This window comes from Haematobia irritans, chromosome 1 (assembly GCF_050003625.1).
Source record: "Haematobia irritans isolate KBUSLIRL chromosome 1, ASM5000362v1, whole genome shotgun sequence".
Classification (NCBI taxonomy): domain Eukaryota; kingdom Metazoa; phylum Arthropoda; class Insecta; order Diptera; family Muscidae; genus Haematobia; species Haematobia irritans.
The window spans coordinates 270,622,288-270,645,732 of NC_134397.1; the positions used below are offsets into that span (position 1 = coordinate 270,622,288).

The window sequence follows — 23,445 nt, forward strand, 5'->3', positions numbered from 1 at the left end:
CGCTCCCGCTCCGGCAAAAAAAGGGCTTGCTCCGCTCCGCTCCACGCTCCGCTCCGCTCCGCTCCGGATCCCTGGTTTGCATAGCTAAAATCTATCAGGAATTTTTGGTAAACATAAAAATACTGCTAATTGTACCGAAAATGTTTTCTTGGTCAGATAATGCCATGGCAACGAATCTATGTTGTTCAAAGACGACACCATTATTTACTCCTACAAATGGTTAAGTCTGTAGAGCAAAAATACCAATCCCCTCCAGCCCTCTCCATCACTAAGACCACAAAATGACTGGAAAAAAACCATAACATGGAGTTTTGTTTTTCTACATCAATTCGAACGAAATATCTCACTTGTATTCCTTAGTTCGAAAAAATGACGTTCCTTACATTATGGCTGAGAGTATACGATGACCACAATGTTTTGAGGTTTCCAAGCAGTAACTGGATTTTTTGGGGTTTTGTAATTTAGGATTGCATGATCTAAACTGCAACATAGTTTGAATTTTTTCACCTCCCATCCGTGGGCAGATGTTCATATTGTATGAGAACAATACACCTATGTGCTCCAAAAGCCTAAGGGAATTAAGTGGTTTTGAACTTGTTAAAAGATGTGGACTTATAGGAAAGTCTAAATTAGGCGGAACAATAGCCATGCCAAATTGTATACATGGGTTACCCGATTTTAACAAGAAGGCTGTATCGCCCCGTATGCCACCAATTCTGTGGGGTTGGTTTTGTATACCATATATATAGCGTATATTGTGTAAATGTCCCAGAAAATCTCAAGTAAATTATAAGCCCAATTTTTAAACAGCAGTGCAAGGGGAGGCCCCTCCTCCCTTCCGAATATCACAAAATCAGATATCCATTATAATAATCGGAAAAGTTTAATTGTTTGATTGACCAGAACCTGTGCCCTTTTATTTTTCCCCGACCAAATATTGAAAAATCATATACCTCAAGTAAATAACATAATCTCCCCCGAGTTCTCCGTAAAATTTAAGTAAGTCGACAAATTTTAATTTTTATAAAAGTCGGACCAATTATCGAAAAATAAAGTAGCTGTTCTTTGCCTAGACGCAACCTTCCCTGAAAATTTCAAGCAAATCGAATAATTTTGTTCCATTTTTCAAAAAGTCGGTCAAGCTCTTCTTGAATTTTATTTGCTATAAACCTCACAAGGACCGAGACCTTTCCAACGAATACAATACCATGGAAATCGGTTCGTGCGTTCTGGAGTTGCATCAGAGAGGGCGCTGTATAAAAAGATTTTCCCGCTTTTCAGTTGAAACTTTTCTTGAATTTTCTTTGCTACAAACCTTACGGAGCCCGAGACCTTTCCAACGAATGCAAAATCGGAAATCAAAATTGGAAATCGGTTCGTTTGTTCTGAAGTTATTGCGTCAGGAAGGAAAACCCGACTTATTTTTATATAGTAGAATATCAAATCCCTAAATGTAAAGGCAACCTTCGAAATGAATTTCAGACCGAACCCCCATTGTTTACACTTCATCTCTATAATTATATTTTAGAGGTAGAATCCCCAGGGTTGCCTCAGATATTGAGATGCATGTCGAAAGCTCAGTGATTGACTTTTCAGTGATTAAACTTAAATTCTAGATCGAAACCTCATTGGTTTGAGTTGTAGACCCGTACCTGGATTGTAGGTATAAGTGATTGGGGCTGCAGACTCAAACCTCAATGCTTGATCTGCAGATCAATAAATCGATCTTCTTGAGCAGCGAAAACTCTGTATTAGGTTGAACTATGGGTCTTCCTTATAACCACAACATATTTGGTTTACATGATTACATTTTTATGATTTTCAGCGCGGTTGAACTCGTTCCTTTTATATTCTGTAAGTTTTCCAAATTTACCCAATGTTAGTCAAATTTTGGAATTAAAAAACAAACTCTTTCGTTCAGACTCCCCAAACAAAAACCTGCATACACAGAAAAAAATATCACCAAAATATTTCCAATTAAAAAGTTAATTGAAGTTGAATTTTTTTTCAATTAATAAATTAATTGATACAATTAACTTTTTAATCATGATAGAAACATTAAGTTAATTAAGTCAATGATTGAAATTTTTAAAATGTTTAATTAAAAAATTAATTGATACAATTAACTTTTTAATCAAATTCGGAAGACTAATTCAGTTAAAAAAAGTGCTGATTTTTTTTTACTTTTTTAATTGAAAATGTATTTCAAACAATCATTTTTTAATCCAAATAAAAACTCTAAGCCAATCTAACTAAGTAATTAAAAATAGTTACCTTTTTTAATTAATAAATTAATTGCGTTTTGCAATCAACATCAATTAAATTTTTAATTGAATCAATTAAAAAATTAATTGAATTTTGCTGAAAAAATCAATTAATTTTTTAATCAAGAATTTTTTCTATGCCCAATTAAAACTGTGATTGATACTATCATTTTCGTGATTGAAGACATTTCAATTAAAAAATTAATTGGATCAATTAATTTGGTGATTGAATCAGAGAAAAATTTTTTTGTGTGTATGTTCCTATTCGTTAACACGCCCTAATGTCTTGTACCAATGTATGTTTTAGGGTATTTTTTTTTAAACAAAATCCAACATATTTCATAATCAAATCATTTTTCTCTCATCATATTAAACTTTTCTATACTTCCATGCCATTCAGTAGCTTTTTTATTTTTAAGCTCTATTGTCATGTTATTAAAACTTTTGGATCTGCTTGTCCCAGAGTACATATGTACACGCAATTTATGGGACAATGTGCTACTGCTTTGTCCTCCAGTTAACAGTACAAAGTTTGAAAACAATCTGTCATCCGACAAAATTTTAAAATAAATATTTTATTTTTAGTGAAGAAGCAAAAAAAGTTAAAAGTCTTACTCTGCAAACAACGACAACGAACAAAACACCAACCAATTTTATTCGTTTGACATATATCAAACTCTTTGCCATAATATTTTTTTTGGTCGATTATTTCATTGACAATTTTTGTGTTGTGTTGAAAGTCGTCTTGAAACAGTCATGGACTTTAACATCACAAAAGTAAGAATTTTTGGATGGCCTTAAAATTTAATTTTGAATTGTTTTTTAGGGTAAAGAAAAAAAGTTTTCCGATTTCTGTTTACTTGGATTCAAAGATTTTGACCTTCCCTTAAGAATTTTGGTATGGATTCCGAGCGAGGCTCTATAAAAATAAATTTAAGAAAAAGTTATGTACAAATAACTTTTGGTTTAAAAACCCCAAACAAAGTTCATTATTAAATTGTTGCTAAAATTAACTTATATATTGCAACAACAACAAATATTTTGTTTTATTTTTTTTTTTTTTTAATGTGTAAGAAATTTTTCTTTATTCCAAATATATCTCAAAAATTTCTTGAAAAATTTAAATGACCATATTCTCAAAAACAGTAAGAATGAACTGCAGTGTGGTTAAAATGGTGATGATCTAACATTTTCGAGATAGTTCATTTTTCCCATAACAAAGTTTAGTTTTTTTCTGTTTATATACACTGAACAAAATATGGTCGTGAGGCCAAAGATTTCATGCCCTTAAAATACGAATGCAGATTTGCTTAGCATAGAAGACGCATTTCTATAATATAAAGTTTATTCCCTTGTCCAAAAGTCGATAAACTTTGACTTAAAAATGGGTATCATAACACGAAAGAAAAATGTTTTGGTGTAAGGTCGACTTGACTTTAGTAATTCCGAGAAATTCTTTAAAATTAATGAAATTGTCTTTAAATTTGACGTCTTTTAGCATCTCGACTGCAAAGCAAAAAATCATTCAAAATAGGACATGTTTTTCAACACTTTATTTTAAAGACTTTTTTACTTGAAACCAGGGCTGTGGAGTCGAAATTTGCCTCTCTTAGAGCGATCGCAAGCCAAATTTGGGGGTCCGCTTATATTTGGGCTATACGTAAAAGTGGACCGATATGGACCAGTTTTTGCATGGTTATTAGAGACCGTATACTAACACCATATACCAAATTTCAGCCGAATCGGATGAAATTTGCTTCTCTTAGAGCGATCGCAAGCCAAATTTGGGGGTCCGCTTATATGGGGGCTATACGTAAAAGTGGACCGATATGGACCAGTTTTTGCATGGTTATTAGAGACCATATACTAACACCATGTACCAAATTTCAGCCGGATCGGATGAAATTTGCTTCTCTTAGAGGGTCTATAAGCCAAAATTGGGGGTCCGTTTATATGGGAGCTATACGTAAAAGTGGACCGATATGGCCCATTTGCAATACCATCCGACCTACATCAATAACAACTACTTGTGCCAAGTTTCAAGTCGATAGCTTGTTTCGTTCGGAAGTTAGTGTGATTTCAACAGACCTACGGACATGCTCAGATCGACTCAGAATTTCACCACGACCCAGAATATATATGTACTTTATGGGGTCTCAGAGCACTATTTCGATGTGTTACAAACGGAATGACAAAGTTAATATACCCCCATCCTATGGTGGAGGGTATAACAAATAAAGAAAGCCTGAAGTTGGACGGCCGACTATAATATACTCTGCACAACTTAGTATTTAGATCTACATTTCAATAAAATCTCAAATACTTCAAATTTTGAGAAAATTTTCTGTAGAAATAAAATGTTGACCAAAATATCTATAGAAATAAAATTTTGACAAATTTTTTAATAGAAATAAAATTTTGACAAAATTTTCCATAGACATAAAATTTTAACAACATTTTCTATAGAAATAAAATTTTGCAAAATTTTCTATAGAAATACAATTTTGCAAAATTTTCTACAGAAATAAAATTTTGCAATATTCTATATAGAAATTAAATTTTGCAATATTCTATATAGAAATAAATTTTTGCAAAATTTTCTATAGAAATAAGATTTTGCAATATTCTATATAGAAATAAAATTTTGAGAAAATTATCAATAGAAATAAAATTTTTCAAAATTTTCTATAGAAATAAAATTTTGCAATATTCTATATAGAAAATTATCAATAGAAATAAAATTTTGACAAATTTTTTGATAGTAATAAAACTTTTACAAAATTTTCTATAGAAATCAAACTTTGTAAACTTTTCGATAGAAATAAAATTTTGACAAAATTTTCTACAGAAATAATTTTTTTAAAAAATTATCAATAGAAATGAAATTTTGCAAATTTTTCTATAGAAATACAATTTTTACAAAATTTTGTATGGAAATACATTTTTGTCCAAATTTTTTATAGAAAAAAAATTTTGAAAGAACTTTCCATAGAAATAAAATTTTGACAAAATTGTCCATAGAAATAAAATTTTGAAAAAACTTTCTATAGAAATAAAATTTTGAGAAAATTTTCTGTAGAAATAAAATGTTGATCAAAATATCTATAGAAATAAAATTTTGACAAAATTTTCCATAGACATACAATTTTAACAAAAATTTCTATAGAAATAAAACTTTGCAATATTCTATATAGAAATAAAATTTTGCAATATTCTATATAGAAATAAAATTTTGCAAAATTTTCTATAGAAATAAAATGTTGAGAAAATTATCAATAGAAATAAAATTTTTCAAAATTTTCTATAGAAATAAAAGTTTGCAAAATAAAATTTTGAGAAAATTATCAATAGAAATAAAAGTTTGCAAAATTTTCCATAGAAATAAAATTTTGATAAATTTTTTTTTATAGAAATAAAACTTTGACAAAATTTTCTAAAGAAATCAAACTTTGCAAACTTTTCTGTTTTTGAAAAAAATTTTTCTTTCAATATTCGACATATTGATGATCTTAAAATAAAATAAAAAAAAATATTTTTTCAATAAAAAAGTTATTTTTGAAACAACAACACAGTCCATTTCGTTTATGTCAAACATTGTTCTTTTCTGACTTTAGGTCTTAAATAAGACACATTTTATAGTTCAAAATTTAATATACTACAATGTAATGTTGAACATTTTTTCGGAATCTTCCGAACATATCTGGAATATATGTAAAAAACAAAAAACAAAAAAAAAACTTTGGCCGAAGCAGGGATCGAACCCACGACCCTTGGCATGCAAGTCGAACGTAGCAACCACTGCTCCACGGTGCCAAACTAAATGTTTTTTTCTGTTAAATAAACTTTGTTTATTCGGTTCGTGGGCGCCGCAAGCTATGCTATATAAATATAACTTATATGGATAATTATCTATTGATGACCATAACAGGTACATAGCTCAGTGGTTAGTGTGTTGTAGTGTGGTTCGATTCTCCGTCGAGGCGAAAGGTAAAAAAATTTTAAAAATTTATAAAATCGTATAATTTCTTCTACATTGTTGGTATTACAGGAAAAGGTGTTAAGAACTGAAAAACCTCGTGGATGTGAGAAAGATGTGAGGGAAAATACAATTAGCAAGAAAACAATGTTTTTTTTTTTGAGTTTGTCTTTATGAAATTGTTTTTACATCCTGGAAAAGAATAAACGTTTATCACAAAAAGTATATACTTTTCTTTCAAAAAGGGAAAAGCAATGAGAAACGAACTTTGTTTGTCTAAAATTTCGTATGGGAGGAAAGAATTATTTTTTTGCGTGTAGTTTATCCGGAGTCGGAGTCGAGCTAAATTTTTACGACTCCGTCTCCGACTCCAGCTAAATCTTCAGACTCCGACTCCATAGCCCTGCTTGGAAAATAGCATAAATTCTACCGGAAGTCGACTCTGAATTTGGAAAATAAAGTTACTCGATTTTAAGGGACTTTGATGGCATATGAAGAAAAAAAAAGCTGAAAAACGAAAAATTAAAATTTGTTTCCTTAAAGCAAGTAGACAAAACCCAAATTTAAAAGAGAATTGTGTCTTAAAAGTATCCTTACATGTATTCTCCGCTTCTTTGGCTCGAAATTAATACCAAAATTGTTAAAGTAAAGAGAAAATCTTTGGAACGGGGCATGCTTTTTTTCAGTGTACACATATACATACATGTGTCTGTCAGTTCTCAATTCTTAAATTTGCATAACAGTTGGACCATCCTTTATATAAATATTGATAAGGAACAAAATTTGTCTTTAATATCAAATTGTTTTTTTTTTTATCCAAAATCATCAGTGCTTACATAAAATTCAATACCTTTCGATGACCGGGGGACATAGCCCAGAAAATCCAATTGTTCGAAATTATCTCAGAAGTTCATTTGCTCAAAACAATTGTATGCATTTAGAGCATAAAACAAAAGTCAATAACTAAATATTTCTATTTTACTTTTTGTTTTGTTTTTCAATTGACAATAAGACTTATTTACCAAAGACAAAAGAAAATGAACATAGAAAATTTGCAATTCAATTTCAATGGCACGTGTCAAAGTTGTGATTGTGTTGTCGGTACAGTAGCTACTACCAACTTACATCACTACTGCAATGGAATATATCTAACACCAGAGTTTGAGAATGTAAAGCCAGCATTGATGATACTGACTGGGCTTATTAGCAAAGCCAAGTTAAACTCAATTTCAAAATAATACAAAATTCTTTCAGTTACTTTTGTTGAAACTCCCTTAGGATCTGATGCCCTTAGGTGGCCACAGAACATGGGGTGTTCGGTGCTCTGATAAAGACAAAAGAGCAATTTGAACTTTTCTTCTTACCGATAATTGAAGTGAACCCAAAGGCATTCTTATCTGAGGAAAACAACGCTGAACATGGATATTCAATTAGGCAGCATTTTTATTACTAAGCAAAAAATCTAAATGTTAAAGATTTCAACAATATTTATGTGTGATGACAAAAATATATATTAGGCGATATAAAATGGTACAAATTTTTGTGAAGGGGGCAAATTAAAATGCATTTGATGATATTCAATAACAATGTAGAAATATTTGAATTGAACACAATTTTTTTATAGTAAGTTACAGTGCTGGTGAATGATAGAATTTGCATTGGTAAATTTGTCTGTGATGCCAAAATGGAGCCATAGAAGATCCACTGTGAATTCTATTAATCTTCTCACAATAAAATTTATTTTATTTCAATTAATTCGAGCTCGAATAATGATTGTAAAATTAAAATATCATGCATTTGGACGTTAATTGCATGTTTCGGTATCAGGCTAACATGAAAAATAATTTAGTTTAATTATTAGATTTATTTATTATATGATCTGAAAACATTTCACATATGTGTTTCTTGGTGTATAATTGCGACAAGTAATTTTCACAGACTCCTCTTGAAGCAAATTGCTCTGCGTTGACCGAACAAATGGTAATCTGGTGGTGGTCAGGGCTAACGTAAGATTCATTAAAACGCCCCATCCATTCTCGACGGCGTGGGTGGTCTAGCGTTTTCTTGATAGAAGACAAAGACGCAGGGATGAAAGATCGATTACCACGATTGTACCAAAAAACAAGTATATACGGCCGTAAGTTCTTATGTACCCTCCATCATGGATTGCATAGAAACTTGTACTAAAGACTGTCATCCACAATCGAATTACTTGGGTTGCTGTAACACTTGCCGATGGCAAGGTATCTTAAAACTTCTTTGCACCGTCTTCTCAATTGTAAGTTATTCCATTCGGGGTATATATTAAACAAAAAAGGCCGATTAAATACGTGTATAATTCAGTTTGACAAATTTTCTATAGAAATAAAATTTTGACAAAATTTTTTATACAAATAAAATTTTGAGAAACTTTTCTATAGAAATAAAATCTTGACAAATTTTTGTATAGTAATAAAATGTTGACAAAATTTTCTATAGTAATAAAATTTTGACAAAATTTTCTATAGAAATAAAATGTTGGTAGATTATTTTTGGGGACCGGCTATATATAGCTATAGACCGATATAGACCAATTTTGGCATGGTTGTTAGAGGCCATATACTAGCGCAATGTACCAAATTTCACCACGTACCAAATTTCAACTGGATCGGATGAATTTTGCTCCTCCAAGAGCTCCGGATGTCAAATCTGGGGATCGGTTTAAACACCCAGAGAAGGAATATGATCACCTCAACCATGTTTCAAGAGCAAAAGGTTATTTTTGAATGGTGACCATGTAAACATTTTATTTTCCCGGAGATTATGTGTCTGATTTCGACAAGCATATTATTTTTGGCGAGAAAAGAACATTTTTCCCATAAACATGTTCCATGGTCACCATCCAAAAATAACATTTTGCTCTTGAAACATGGTTGAGATGATCATATTCCTTCTCTGCGTGAATGGGGGTAATGTATAAGTAAGCCGGTATGGATCAATTTTTGCATGGTTGTTAGAGACCATATACTAACACCACGTACCAAATTTCAACCGGATCGGGTAAACTTTGCTCTTCCAAAGGCCTCCGGAAGTCAAATCTTGGGATCGGTTTATATGGGGGCTACATATAATTATGGACCGATATGGACCATTTCCTGTGTGCTTGTTAGAGACCATATACTAACACCATGTACCAAATGAATGGGATGAAATTTGCTTCTCTTAGAGGCTCCGCAAGCCAAATCGGGGGATTGGTTTATATGGGGGCTACATATAATTATGGACCGATGTGAACCAATTTTTGCATGGTTGTTAGAGACCATATACTAACACCATGTACCAAATTTCAGTTTTGCTTCTCTTAGAGGCTCCGCAAGCCAGTGATGTGTGAGCTATCCAACCCACAATTCTCCCCTGTTGTGGCCACATTTGTTTTAAGTACAGATAGCACCATGTGTTCGCCTGCGATAAACGATGTTTGAGAAATTCAAACAGTAGTTATTATTGATGTGTGTTACAATTGGGACGTATCGAATCACTGTTAGGTATAGCCCCTATATAAACCGATGCCCAGATTTGTCTTGCGGACGCTTGTTGAAGAGCAAATTTCATCCTATCTGGTTGAAATTTGGTACATGATGTTACTTTATCTCTTATAACATATTTGACAACCATCATCAGATCCGGATGAAATTTGATACGTGCCGTTACTATAGGCCCTCTAATAACCATGCAAAAATTGGTTCATATCGGACCAAAATTCTATATAACCCCCATATAAATCCGATCGGGTTGAAATTGGTCCTTGTCGATCCATAATTAAGTATATATAGACCCGTATAAACCGACCCGAAAATTTGACCAACGGAGCCTCCACGATCAAGAACTAAAGAGGCATACATAGATATTTATTCTGCCTTTTTTACACTTATTCCATAGATGCTTTGGGTCATTCCCTCAAGGTTATGTTAAGTTTCGAAAATGAAAGCCGATATGAATCGACGATTTGACTTAGGCAAATGAAAAGTGAATTAGCGGTTTCGCAACAAGAATTTTGATGAGAAGGAAGCGTTCTATCATTTCAACAAGTAAGGAAAGTCTAAAGTCGGGCGGGGCCGACTATATTATACCCTGCGCCACTTTGTAGATCTAAATTTTCGATACCATATCACATCTGTCAAATGTGTTGGGGGCTATATATAAAGGTTTGTCCCAAATATTTACATTTAAATATCACTCGATCTGGACAGAATTTGATAGACTTCTACAAAATCTATATCTGAAGCAATTTTAAGGAAACTTCGCAAAAGATTATTTATGATTTATCGCTCGATATATATGTATTAGGAGTTTAGGAAAATTAGAGTAATTTTTACAACTTTTCGACTAAGCACCGCGATTTGACAAGGAAAATGTTGGTATTTTGACCATTTTTGTCGAAATCAAAAAAACATATATATATATATATGGGAGCTATATCTAAATCTGAACCGATTTCAACCAAATTTGGCACGCATAGCTACAATGCCAATTCTACTCCTTGTGCAAAATTTCAATTAAATCGGAGTAAAAGATTGGCCACTGTGGTCATATGAGTGTAAATCGGGCGAACGATATATATGGGAGCTATATCTAAATCTGACCCGATTTCAACCAAATTTGGCACGCATAGCTACAATGCCAATTTACTCCTTGTGCAAAATTTCAACTAAATCGGAGCAAAAAATTGGCCTCTGTGGCCATATGAGTGTAAATCGGGCGAAAGCTATATATGGGAGCTATATCTAAATCTCAACCGATTTCAACCAAATTTGGCACACATAGCTACAATGCCAATTCTACTCCCTGTGCAAAATTTCAATTAAATTGGAGTAAAAGATTGGCCACTGTGGTCATATGAGTGTAAATCGGGCGAACGATATATATGGGAGATATATCTAAATCTGAACCGATTTCAACCAAATTTGGCACGCATTGTAACAATGCTAATTATACTCCCTGTGCAAAATTTCAACCAAATCGGAGTTAAAAATTGGCCTCTGTGGTCATATGAGTGTAAATCGGGCGAAAGCTATATATGGGAGATATATCCAAATCTGAACCGATTTCAACCAAATTTGGCACGCATTGTAACAATGCTAATTATACTCCCTGTGCAAAATTTCAACTAAATCGGAGTTAAAAATTGGCCTCTGTGGTCATATGAGTGTAAATCGGGCGAAAGCTATATATGGGAGCTATATCTAAATCTGAACCGATTTCAACCAAATTTGGCACACTTGACTACACTACTAATTGTACCCCCTGTGCAACCAAATTGGGATAAAACTCTGACTTCTGGGACCGCATTAGTCCATATCGGGCGACAGATATATATGGGAGCTATATCTAATCTGAACTGATTTCAATAAAATTTGGCACACTTGACTATAGTACTAATTGTTCTTCTTGTGCAAAATTTTAAGCAAATTAGGGTAAAACTCTGGCTTCTGGGGCAATACAAGTCCATATCGGGCGAATTATATATATGGGACCTATATCTAAATCTGAACCGATTTCTTCCAAAATCAATAGGGATCTATTCTGAGCCAAAACACAGACTTGTGTCAAATTTGAAGTCGACCTGCGACCTAGACTTTGATTACAAAAATGTGTTCACGGTCAGACGGACATCGCTATATCGACTCAAGAGCCCACCCTGTGTAAATCGGGCGAAAGCTATATATGGGAGATATATCTAAATCTGAACCGATTTCAACCAAATTTGGCACGCATAGCTACAATGCTTATTCTACTCCCTGTGCAAAATTTCAACTAAATCGGAGCTAAAAATTGGTCTCTGTGGTCATATGAGTGTAAATCGGGCGAAAGCTATATATGGGAGCTATATCTAAATCTGAACCGATTTCAACCAAATTTGGCACGCATATCTACAATGCTAATTCTACTCCCTGTGCAAAATTTCAACCAAATTGGGATAAAACTCTGACTTCTGGGACCGCATTAGTCCATATCGGGCGATAGATATATATGGGAGCTATATCTAAATCTGAACTGATTTCAATAAAATTTGGCACACTTGACTATAGTACTAATTGTTCTTCTTGTGCAAAATTTTAAGCAAATTAGGGTAAAACTCTGGCTTCTGGGGCAATACAAGTCCATATCGGGCGAATTATATATATGGGACCTATATCTAAATCTGAACCGATTTCTTCCAAAATCAATAGGGATCTATTCTGAGCCAAAACACAGACTTGTGCTAAATTTGAAGTCGATTGGACTAAAACTGCGACCTAGACTTTGATTACAAAAATGTGTTCACGGTCAGACGGACATCGCTATATCGACTCAAGAGCCCACCCTGTGTAAATCGGGCGAAAGCTATATATGGGAGATATATCTAAATCTGAACCGATTTCAACCAAATTTGGCACGCATAGCGACAATGCTTATTCTACTCCCTGTGCAAAATTTCAACTTAATCGGAGCTAAAAATTGGTCTATGTGGTCATATGAGTGTAAATCGGGCGAAAGCTATATATGGGAGATATATCTAAATCTGAACCGATTTCAACACAGACTTGTGCCAAATTTGAAGTCGATTGGACTAAAACTGCGACCTAGACTTTGATTACAAAAATGTGTTTACGGTCAGACGGACATCGCTATATCGACTCAAGAGCCCACCCTGAGCATTTTTGCCAAAGACACCATGTGTCTATTTCGTCTCCTTCTGGGTGTTGCAAACATATGAACTAACTTATAATACCCTGTTCCACAGTGTGGCGCAGGGTATAATAATGCTCTTCTTCACACAAAAAAAAATTTTTTTGATTCAATCACGAAATTAATTGATCCAATTAATTTTTTAATTGAAATGTCTTCAATCACGAAAATGATAGTATCAATCACAGTTTTAATTGGGCATAGAAAAAATTCTTGATTAAAAAATTAATTGATTTCATTGCCAAATTTCAATTAATTTTTTAATTGATTCAATTAAAATTTTAATTGATGTTGATTGCAAAACTCAATTAATTTATCAATTAAAAAAGGTAACTATTTTCAATTACATTCTGAATTGGCTTAGAATTTTTATTTGGATTAACAATTGATTGTTTGAAAAAAATTGTAATCAAAAATTTAAAAAAAATGTTCATCATCATCATAAACTGACTTAGTCTTCCGAATTTGATTAAAAGTTTATTGTATCAATTAACTTTTTAATTAAAAATTTAAAAATTTTCAATCATTGAATTAATTAACTTAATGTTTCTATCTTGATTAAAAAGTTAATTGTACCAATTAATTTATTAATTGAAAAAAATTCAACTTCAATTAACTTTTTAATTGGAAATATTTTGGTGTTATTTTTTTCTGTGTTAGGAAAAGACCTAGAGGTTTTTAAATTTAATCAATTTATTAGACAGCGCAAAAAATATTTCTATGAAAATTTATTTTTTACTTAGATATCATGGAAATAATATAGCGGGTTTGTTAGGGATATCACGTAGCAACATTCAAATAAATTATGTCAATGTTGTATTTGTATCAATTCTCTATATACATTTGGTGACCTGTTCGAAAAATCAATAATAACACAATATCTCCATATTAAAAAAATAATAATAAGTCCACAGAATTTAAATAAATGTTTCTCTTACCCTTCTCTCTTTACAGTTGCAGTGGCGGTGGCCTTCTTCTTGTGCTGGGCTCCATTTCATGCACAACGTTTGATGGCTGTGTATGGCTCAACATCGGGCATACAATCGGATATCTTTAATAACATCTTTCATGTTCTGGATTACACATCAGCCGTGTTGTATTTTCTATCGACCTGTATAAATCCATTGCTATACAATTTGATGAGTCACAAATTCCGGGAAGCATTCAAGGTATGGCTAAGCGAGAAAACAACGCTCACTGAACATGCAAATCTCTAACATTCTACACTTGTTTCTTTTCCTTTCTTTCTTTCGACTCTTTATCTTTTTGCTCATCCCAAAAACTAATCTTTCACCATGCATTATGGAATTGGATACTAACATAACTAACTTGGAATAAAATTCAAAATTTTTCAACCTATTATCGCCATCATCATTATCCTACACCATTGATGCCATTAATGCCTCCAACTTTTATCATCTAATGTTTGCCTACTTCCGTTTCCTCTAACCACCACACATCGTCCACACTTCCTTTGCTGAACAATTTTTTTTATACGATTGTATGTCCGTGTGTGTTTTTCTCCCACTCTCTCTCTGGTTTGGTTTCTCTTCTCTCGCCCGTGTGTATATGTGTATCATTGCAGGTTACCTTGGCTCGTCAATTCTTCTCGGGTGGCAAAAATCAAACACAAAATCACAATTACTCTGCTCTAATGAGACATGGCAATGGATCGCTACGTCTACATCATACCACGGTGAATAATAATGCCCTTGAGCACTATAGCTCTTATCGTGTTGTCCAATTGCAATTTCGTGACCCAAGCCATCATCTTTCTCTACAGGATAGCATAAGGACGACAACCACAACGACAACCATTAACAGTGCAAGTGGAGGAAGTGGAAGCTGCAGCGTTGGTGGAGGCGGTGCAGCCAGCTATAGTGTTACTGGCAATGGAGGTGTGGGTGGACGCGGAGGAGGCGGTAGTGACAGTGCTAATTCAACTCTTCGTAGTGCACATAATCATGGACCTAATAGTGTACGAAATTCCCAGTATAGAGGACGTTGTGTATCCATGGGCTCCCAATCTACTTTGGGTCCCAACACCCCAGCCCACCATCGAATGTTACAGACACAAATCTCTCAACTGTCATCGTTGGGCGATGCTAACTCTCTGCTGGAATGTGATATAGCCACAGGTGGATCGAGTAATTGCCGTTTGAAGAGTATGCGGCGCCAGCGATCAAGGGGGAATGAAGATTGCTTATCAATCGATTCCTCGCATGTCCCTTTGTGGCGGGACAGCAATCCACGTAGCGTGTCAATGCATGAAACAGAGTTGTACGCAAAACCCGTGGGTCCCAATATAATGGCTGCCACTTTGGTGGCCACACAACCTATACAGCCTATGAATTCCATAGCGGAGCTGAGTATAGACCGACCCACACGTTCCAGACTAAAACTATCACGTATTATTACCCGTCGTCCAGATGATGCCTTCGTGGTACAATCCATACCCCGTGTGGGGCTCATGAAGCCCCAATATAAAATGGACCGATCATCGAGAACTCTCAACTCCCTGGCGGATAAATTTAAATGGCGTACAAAACGAAAACTATCCCATAAGCGACCAGCTTCCAGTCCCACCAAAGACAGTTACAATACCATCGAATCTCTAGGTCCTATGAATAAAACAACGCCAACAACTGCTCTCATGAAGGTGGTCTATACAACATCGACGGCACCAATTACGGAATTGGATACGAGTCCTGGTGACCTTACTTGTCATCATCATTCGGATACATCATTGGCTTATAGGTCACCGCATGCCTTATGATGACATGCTAATGATTTCTCTTTACTAAGAGTGGTCGAGTGTCATGGTGATGGTGAAATTGCAGGAACCCAAAGAGCAGCTAATGCAACTGCAGGTATTGGTGGAGTAATGGTATCCACTGCCTTCTCTAATGACATGGAGATGAACAAAGAGAAAGTCGTTGTCGTCGAAGAAGTAGCGGACGAGGAAGAAGAAGAACTGGAAATGAATCAATTTAGATAAGACTGCATAAAGAACACATAAAGTAAGGAAACAAAAAAACGAAACACAAATAAACACAATATCTCCTCCACACACTCAAACACACACACACACACACACACAAAAGTTAATACCAATACACCATTGTTGATTCATATAAAACAGTAGGAGATATACAGACAAATATAAATGAGAAAACATTAAAATGATTGCACAGTGATTATGAAAGTGAAGTGAATACTCTTAGCGATTCTTTTTCTACAAAAATTGATTTTCTCCACTAAGATAAGTTGAAGGAATCTTTAAAAGGGGTCATTAGCATAGTAGCAAAGCAAAAAAGCAAACATTATTCCTTTTTTGTTCAAATAGTTATTCTCTTGTCGAACCTATAATACAAGATTTATAAATTGAAATAAACCAATGAAAATATAAAATTTAATAAAGCCTGCAACGAACAGCTTAAACTTATGACAGAGGGTTTAATTAGGCCAAAGCAAAAAATAAGAATAAATCGAAATTAGTATCCACCCCAAAAATTCCAAATTTTAATAGAAGAAAATTAATTTAACATATGTATTCTAAATCCTAAAATCTATATGCACTCTCGAGCAATTACATTTTGTTTCTAGAAGATTTTCCGTAATATGTAATTTTGGTGTCCTAATATAATTTTTCAGTTTAAAGAGGAACTTTTGGCGCAGAAATGATCGTTATAATTTAAAAATAAGTATATACGGCATTAAGTTCAGCCGGGCCGATTAAATACAATCAATCAAGATCAGTGTTGCCAGTATTAGGGATTTTTTCCTAAATTGGGGATATTTTATCGTGGATGAGGCCTAAAATTTTGAGTTGGGGACTTAGGGATTTGGTGGCGAAATTCCATAATTTTGGGGATTTTTCGAAATCCGTTTATTATAATAAATCAGGTTTGCAATAATGATTTTCATTTTAAACTTAGTTTATTACTACCAAAGACAATAAACTTTAGGAAGATAGGAAATTGGCTTGCGTCATACACTAAAAAAAATATTGTCGTGAGGTCAAAGATTTCATGTCTTTAAAATACGAATGCAAATTTTGCTTAGCATAGAAGACGCATTTCTCTAGTATAAAGTTTTTTACCTTGACCAAAGGTCGATAAACTTTTCAACGAAGTCGTATTGTCCTTATAATTAAGTGATTTGATTTAAAAATGGATATCATAACATGAAAGAAAATTTTTTTGGGGTAAGGTCAACTTGACTTTAATAATTTTGAAAAAATCTTTAAATTTAATGAAATTATCTTTCAATTTTTTGTCTTTTTGCATCTTGACTACAAAGCAAAAAATCGTTCAAATATAGGACATGTTTTTCAATACTTTATTTTAAAGACTTTTTTACTTGAAACGCAGCATAATTTCTACTAGAAGTCGAGTCTTAATTTGGAAAATAAAGTCGTCGTTAACTTGTTTTTAAAGGACTTTGATAGCATATGACGAAAAAAACTGAAAAACCGAAAAATTAAAATTTGTTTCCTAGAAGCAAGTACTGTTATGTAACGTACAAAGTAATCTGTCGATACTTTAAATTTTTCGATATATCCAAAACTCATTTGGACTCCTTAAAGAAAGTCAAGCACTTGAAGACGATGGGAGCCATAAATTGCTAGCGATCAGTCGAAAAAGGCGGGGTTCTTGTCCTCAAATGCTTGCCTCGGATACATACACACATTTTTTATATAGACTCCTTAATTAAATCTTACCACAAATTTGAAATGGACCTGCACAACCAAAAAAAAAAAACAAAAACAACAAAACCCCGGTATGGTTGTAAAATTATGAGATCAGAGAAAACAAAGTATCGATCAGAATCCATTTAGATATTTAAATGAATCTCTTGATGGAAGGAGATTCTCGCCTCATAACCCGCGCCAGCCTATTCCTACGGGCGAATCAAAAAAAAAATATTTTAGGAACCCACGATAAGTTCATCTTAACCCATCAATCCATAAGGGAAACAAAAGGGATTTTTCTTAGAAATTCATGATAAACAAATTTATGGTTTATTTCAAATCATAATAATATTTTCTTATAAGGATAGATAGAAACAAAAATAAAAAAAAGGTAAATTACTGCTTAGATAAATTAATTCTATTATTTCTATGATAGAGAATTTTATTTACTTTTAGATCAATTTTCGTGACACAAAAATATGGAAAGAATAGATTAGGATCTAGTCTAATGTTTCAACGATTTCAATTAAGTTTATTATTATTAGTTTTCCGGATACTAGTTTATAGCCCTTAAGAAAAACAAATAATCTATAATTCACTAATACCAAAAATTATGAGAAAAAAGTTAAGGGCTGAGCTAATGTCGTCTCTAGGTATTCGTAGTATTACGACGTCTATTTGAATTCAATTTATATTAATCACAAACCATTTTGCAGATCTTCGAAAAAAAATTAATTCGCGTGAATTTAAAAACAACATTCTAAGGTCCAATCTAATGTCGCTTCTACACAACGTTTACTCAAATATTTTCTTTTTTTTTTTTTCTTGGATATTCATTCATACGATTTTTACTTTACTCATTGACTTTTTCTTGGACTAAGGAGGGCAAATGATATTAAAGATATGTAGCAAAACAAAAAATTTAAATAGAATCCACAACTTTAAAAGTAATAAAACATAAAGATGGGCGAAAGCAAAATCAATGGGAATAAGAAAAAAAACAACAACTACAAAAACGTAGTATTCTTTTTTTTTCTTATAGTTTTATAGTACTCATCTCCCATTCATAAATCACTTGCTCCCCTTTTCCTCTTCTCCACCATGAATGAGTATAGACATGTGATCAAAATTATCAATGATTCTTTTTGTACTCACCAATCATATATCCAACGAAGAGGCCTCAGCGTTGATGACGATTGTGGCTGTGATTTTGATTATTAGTAAAAATTGAGTATGAATGAAATTGTAGGCAAAGCTGTCACATTCGTGGTAATTTGAATAAGTACACTTTCGCGCGATTAGACATTAGATATAAACCTGGCCAAAGTTAATAAAGAAATGACTTTGTTTTTCTCAAATGATTTTTTTCTTTTCCCATGCTCTAAATTCCATGTGGTTCTTAGTTAAATTTGCAAATTTCTGGCAATATTGTTGTTGTAGTTGATTTGGTATATCAGCTTTTCTTTCATCTTAAAAAAAATCTATGTAGAGTTTTGCGCCAAATATCACGCGTCGGAAAATTTCGAAGTGGTACATCGACAAATTTTAGCTTGAATTATCCGAAATCGCTAATTCAAAGGTAGTGGCAGTGTGATATGTCTCCAAGCAAGTTATTTGATGGTTGAAGTCGTCATTGGTCTGGGGCAGTAGGAAAAACGCAGCCCTGGCCCGCAGACCTTCGAAGGTTGGTGTCTTCCTGATTCTTTCGCAAACCTTTCTCCAACACGTGATGCGATACGATCAAAAGGGAGTCTAATGAAATGGATGTATTTAACACCAAAATTATAAAATTATTTTTGGGCTAAATTCTTACCCCGGAGGATTCCAATAATGATTTTGGGTGAATGGAATTTTTCCACCAATTTAATGAAAAAAATTGTAGTCTCTCAATGCAATAATATTTCTTGGATAGAATTTAATTTTTTTTTATAATTTTTTACTTTGCCGGAATGTCGGAATTTTTTGTACGCAGAATTTATTATTAAACTGTAGAACTTGCAATTTAATAAAAATTTGGAAAAAAATTGGAATTTTATTTTAAGACTTCAAGACAGAATTTCTGGGCTAAACCACGAGTTATGCGGTTACTGTCTAGTTATAAATGTTACTCTCGATGTGTTCTCTTTGAAGTGTGGCACAAAAAGGAAGTTTAAACTTCGCTCTTCTCCCGACAAAGCTAGGCAAGTCAGAAAAAAATGAATCGATGTTCAAAAGACAATTGAGCCCGATAACACTGTAGGCAGCTATCATATAACTAGAAATAAATTCCGATAAAAAAAATGCCTAAATAAGAAGAGCAAAAGTACCTAAATGAAAAGCAATTTTTAGTTGCTATTTTGGTAGAAAGTTGAAGGTATGAGAATATTGTTTTGGGGAAATATTATTGATTTTTCTCTTTTTCTGACTACAAAAAAAAATCGTTCATTACAAACTGGATAATATTACACCTTGGTGTCAAATATTAGACTGAAAACAACGATTTTTATAAATATATCAGAATATATACTAGAGCCTCATGTCTTTGGCATGATACGTACCTAAAAGTTTGCCATTCAAATCCTCCAAAATATAATAGTGGGATCCTACTTTCTCCCTAACTTTCGCCTTGACAAAAAGAGGTGCTAATTTACTATTGAATCGTTTTTCAAAGTTACTTTGGACGAAGTTTCGCCTAAGTACTTCTTGTCCAACTTTAAAGCACTGAGGTCTCGCTCTTAAATTATATTGTTTTTGGCTTTGTTCAAAAGACTCTTTGATATGTTTTTGTAAATCCTTTCTTATTAACTGTAGTTTATCATCGCGTGATAATTGACAACTTGGCTCCTCTAAAAGTTTTAAATTTCGCAAAAACTGGTATGATGACCCGTGCGTTATCATATCGAAACCAAATACTGCATGGTAAGGATTGTTTTGGATTGAAGTATGCCAAGAATTTCTTAGAGCGCAATTTATCGCACTGAGTTTTTCATCCCAACCTGTATGTGAACCTTTCAGAAATGCCCTTATGCCTGCGATTATTGACCTGTTTACACGCTCTGAGGCGTTGGATTGGGGTGAATAAAGGGCTGTATATATATGATTTATTCCCAATTTAGTGAAGAATGCATTTAAATCATTCGATTTAAATTGTGACCCATTGTCACTCACTATTATTTCGGGGACACCATAGCAATGAAATATCTGACGTTCCAAGTAGTCTTTGATTGCATTGGATGGAAATTTCCGAAGTGGATGTACCCAATGAAACTTCGTGAGATGGTCAAGAACAATGAGTAAGCCAATATTGCCTGAGCGACTGCGAGGATAAGGACCGAGGATATCGATATATAACCTCTGAAAAGGCCGCTCGGACATTGCAGGTTTTCCCATCTCAGGCTTCATTATAAAATTTGGGGCCTTAGTAGATTTGCAAATTTCACAATCTCGGACAAAATTTCTGACGTCATGGACAATCCCTGGCCAGAAAAAGTGACGCCTGATGAGGTTCAAAGTTTTATGCATACCGCCATGGGCAGCAATATAAGAATTGTGAAATCTCGAAATCAAATCGTTGCGTAAATCGACAGGCACCCAAAGCTTCCAACAAAGCTTTTCATCATCCTCAGTACCATTAAAATGCTCAGTTCTTATATATACAAAACGGTCTATTATTTTAATATCGGGGTATTTTTCTGGACTAGAAAGTAATTTACTTTTCAATCTTTCATATTCCGGGGAATTAAAAGAATCTGAATTGAGATCAATCTCTGGGCCAGAAAACTCAATTGCCGATATTTCATCGTGGTCGATCCTAGATAGGGCATCTGGGACTATATTATCCCTACCTTTGCGAGGACTCACGTTAAATTTAAAGGCCTGAAGCTTCAGGGCCCATCGAGCTAACCGTCCACTCAAGTTAGGTTGCCTCATTAGCCAAACCAAACTTGAGTGGTCGGTTATGACCTCGAATTCCTGCAACTCTAGATAACATCTGAACTTTTGAATGGCTTCTACAGCGGCGAGGCATTCCCTCTCTGTAACGCTGTAGTTTCTCTGAGCCGAATTTAGTTTCTTGCTCATAAAAGCTACAGGTCGTTCGATGTTATCTGAGTCCAGCTGAACCAATACGGCGCCGATTCCGTAATCGCTCGCATCACAATGTACGAAAAATTTTTTACTGAAATCGGGGTTAATTAAAATTGGCGAAGAGCTAAGAAGAGATTTAATTTTTTCAAATGCGATCTGGGCCCCTGATGTCCAAGAGAATTTCTTTTTCGTCGACAACAATTCGGTTATCGGAAAAACTACTGTTGAGAAATTTTCAATAAATCTCCGATACCAGCCGGCAAGGCCTAAAAATCCTCGCACCTGCTTGAGATTTTTCGGAGTGGGCCAATCTCGGATTGCACTGACTTTATCTGGGTCCGTAGTGATGCCCCCATTGCCTATCACGTATCCGAGATATTTCACTTTCGTGACACAAAATTGGCTCTTATTGATATTTAAGGTTAAATTTGCCTTTTTAAATTGTTCTGCAATTCGAACCAGAACTGCCAAATGCTGAGAAAAATCTTCCGAGACAATGATCAAATCATCGAGATACCCAAAGACGCACATTTTCAGATCGGGAGGGATTATTTGGTCCATTAATCGGCACATTGTCTGAGGGGCATTGCACAGTCCGAATGGCATGACCACAAACTGATAGAGTGGTCTACCAGGGACTGTGAATGCCGTCAGTGCTTTGGCCTCCTCAGACAAACCGATCTGCCAATATGCGTCTTTGAGATCTAATTTCGAAATTAAATTAGCCCTCGGAAGGCGCGCAAAAATCCCTTCAATGGAAGGTAAAGGGTATGCGTCTTTAATTGTAACCGCATTTACCTTCCTAGCATCTAAACAAAGGCGTATCTTATTTGGCTTTACCACCATCCGCATCGGGGAACTCCAGGGGGAGTTTGATGGTTCGATTACCCCTAAAGATAACATCCTGTCTATCTCTGTGAAAATAAGTTTCTCCACAGCGGGAGAAACGGGATAATATCTTTGTTTAATGGGTTTTGTTTGGCCGACATCAATATCATGCTTTATCAGGGTAGTGCGACCTAAACCCTGTTTATCAAAATTAGGAAATAATTCTATGACTGCATTAAGCTGACATTTTTGGGTAGGAGTGAGAGGACAGAAATTTGCATCATCTTTTTGAAACGGAGTAGACTTATCTTCGGACAATTTTTCAATTGGTTCTTGAAATATTGAATCTTCGGACGGACAGACAGAAAAAACAGATTTGTCGACAATATCACTTGTTGCTAAAATATTTGGTATTAATTTAAAGCATTTCCAAAAATCAATACCCAAGATTAAACGTTGGGATATTGAAGGAATTATAAATATATTCAATGGACTGGTAACAGCTTTGAAAGTAACATTGACTGAAAGCCATCCTATTACTTTTTGTTCCTTGCCATCCGCCGTGTTGACATATGATTTACATTTCGTAAAACAAGGAAAGCGAGTGAAGTTTTCTAGGGCCAAATCTGCCCCTATACAACTTACACTAGCCCCTGTGTCCAAAAGGCCATATTCCGAAAATTCTAAAAATTTTACCTTTGCGTAGTAACGCTGATCTTTTGGATTGCTAACAATAGCTGATATCAAAAGCTTTGAACAAAGCCGAAGATTTTTATAGAATTTTCTCATACGAACAGTATTTCGTTTAGGCTTACGTAAAGTTATACTCTCAACAGAGTCATCCAGAAAAATTTCATCCCTCCTTGCCTTATAAATTTCCCATCTCTTATGATATGGTAGAAGTGGGTAAA

General features: G+C 34.1%; 1 protein-coding gene across 1 annotated transcript in view; it reads left to right on the forward strand.

Moving 5' to 3' along the window:
- Positions 1-16,224, forward strand: part of LOC142223949 (uncharacterized) — a 57,563-nt gene extending 41,339 nt beyond the window's left edge. The window contains exons 5-6 of the mRNA XM_075293757.1: positions 13,903-14,117; positions 14,534-16,224. Of these exons, the coding sequence (XP_075149872.1) occupies positions 13,903-14,117; positions 14,534-15,724 (1,406 nt within the window). The 3' untranslated portion in view covers positions 15,725-16,224. The remainder of the gene's footprint in view (positions 1-13,902; positions 14,118-14,533) is intronic.
- Positions 16,225-23,445: the final 7,221 nt, after the last annotated feature.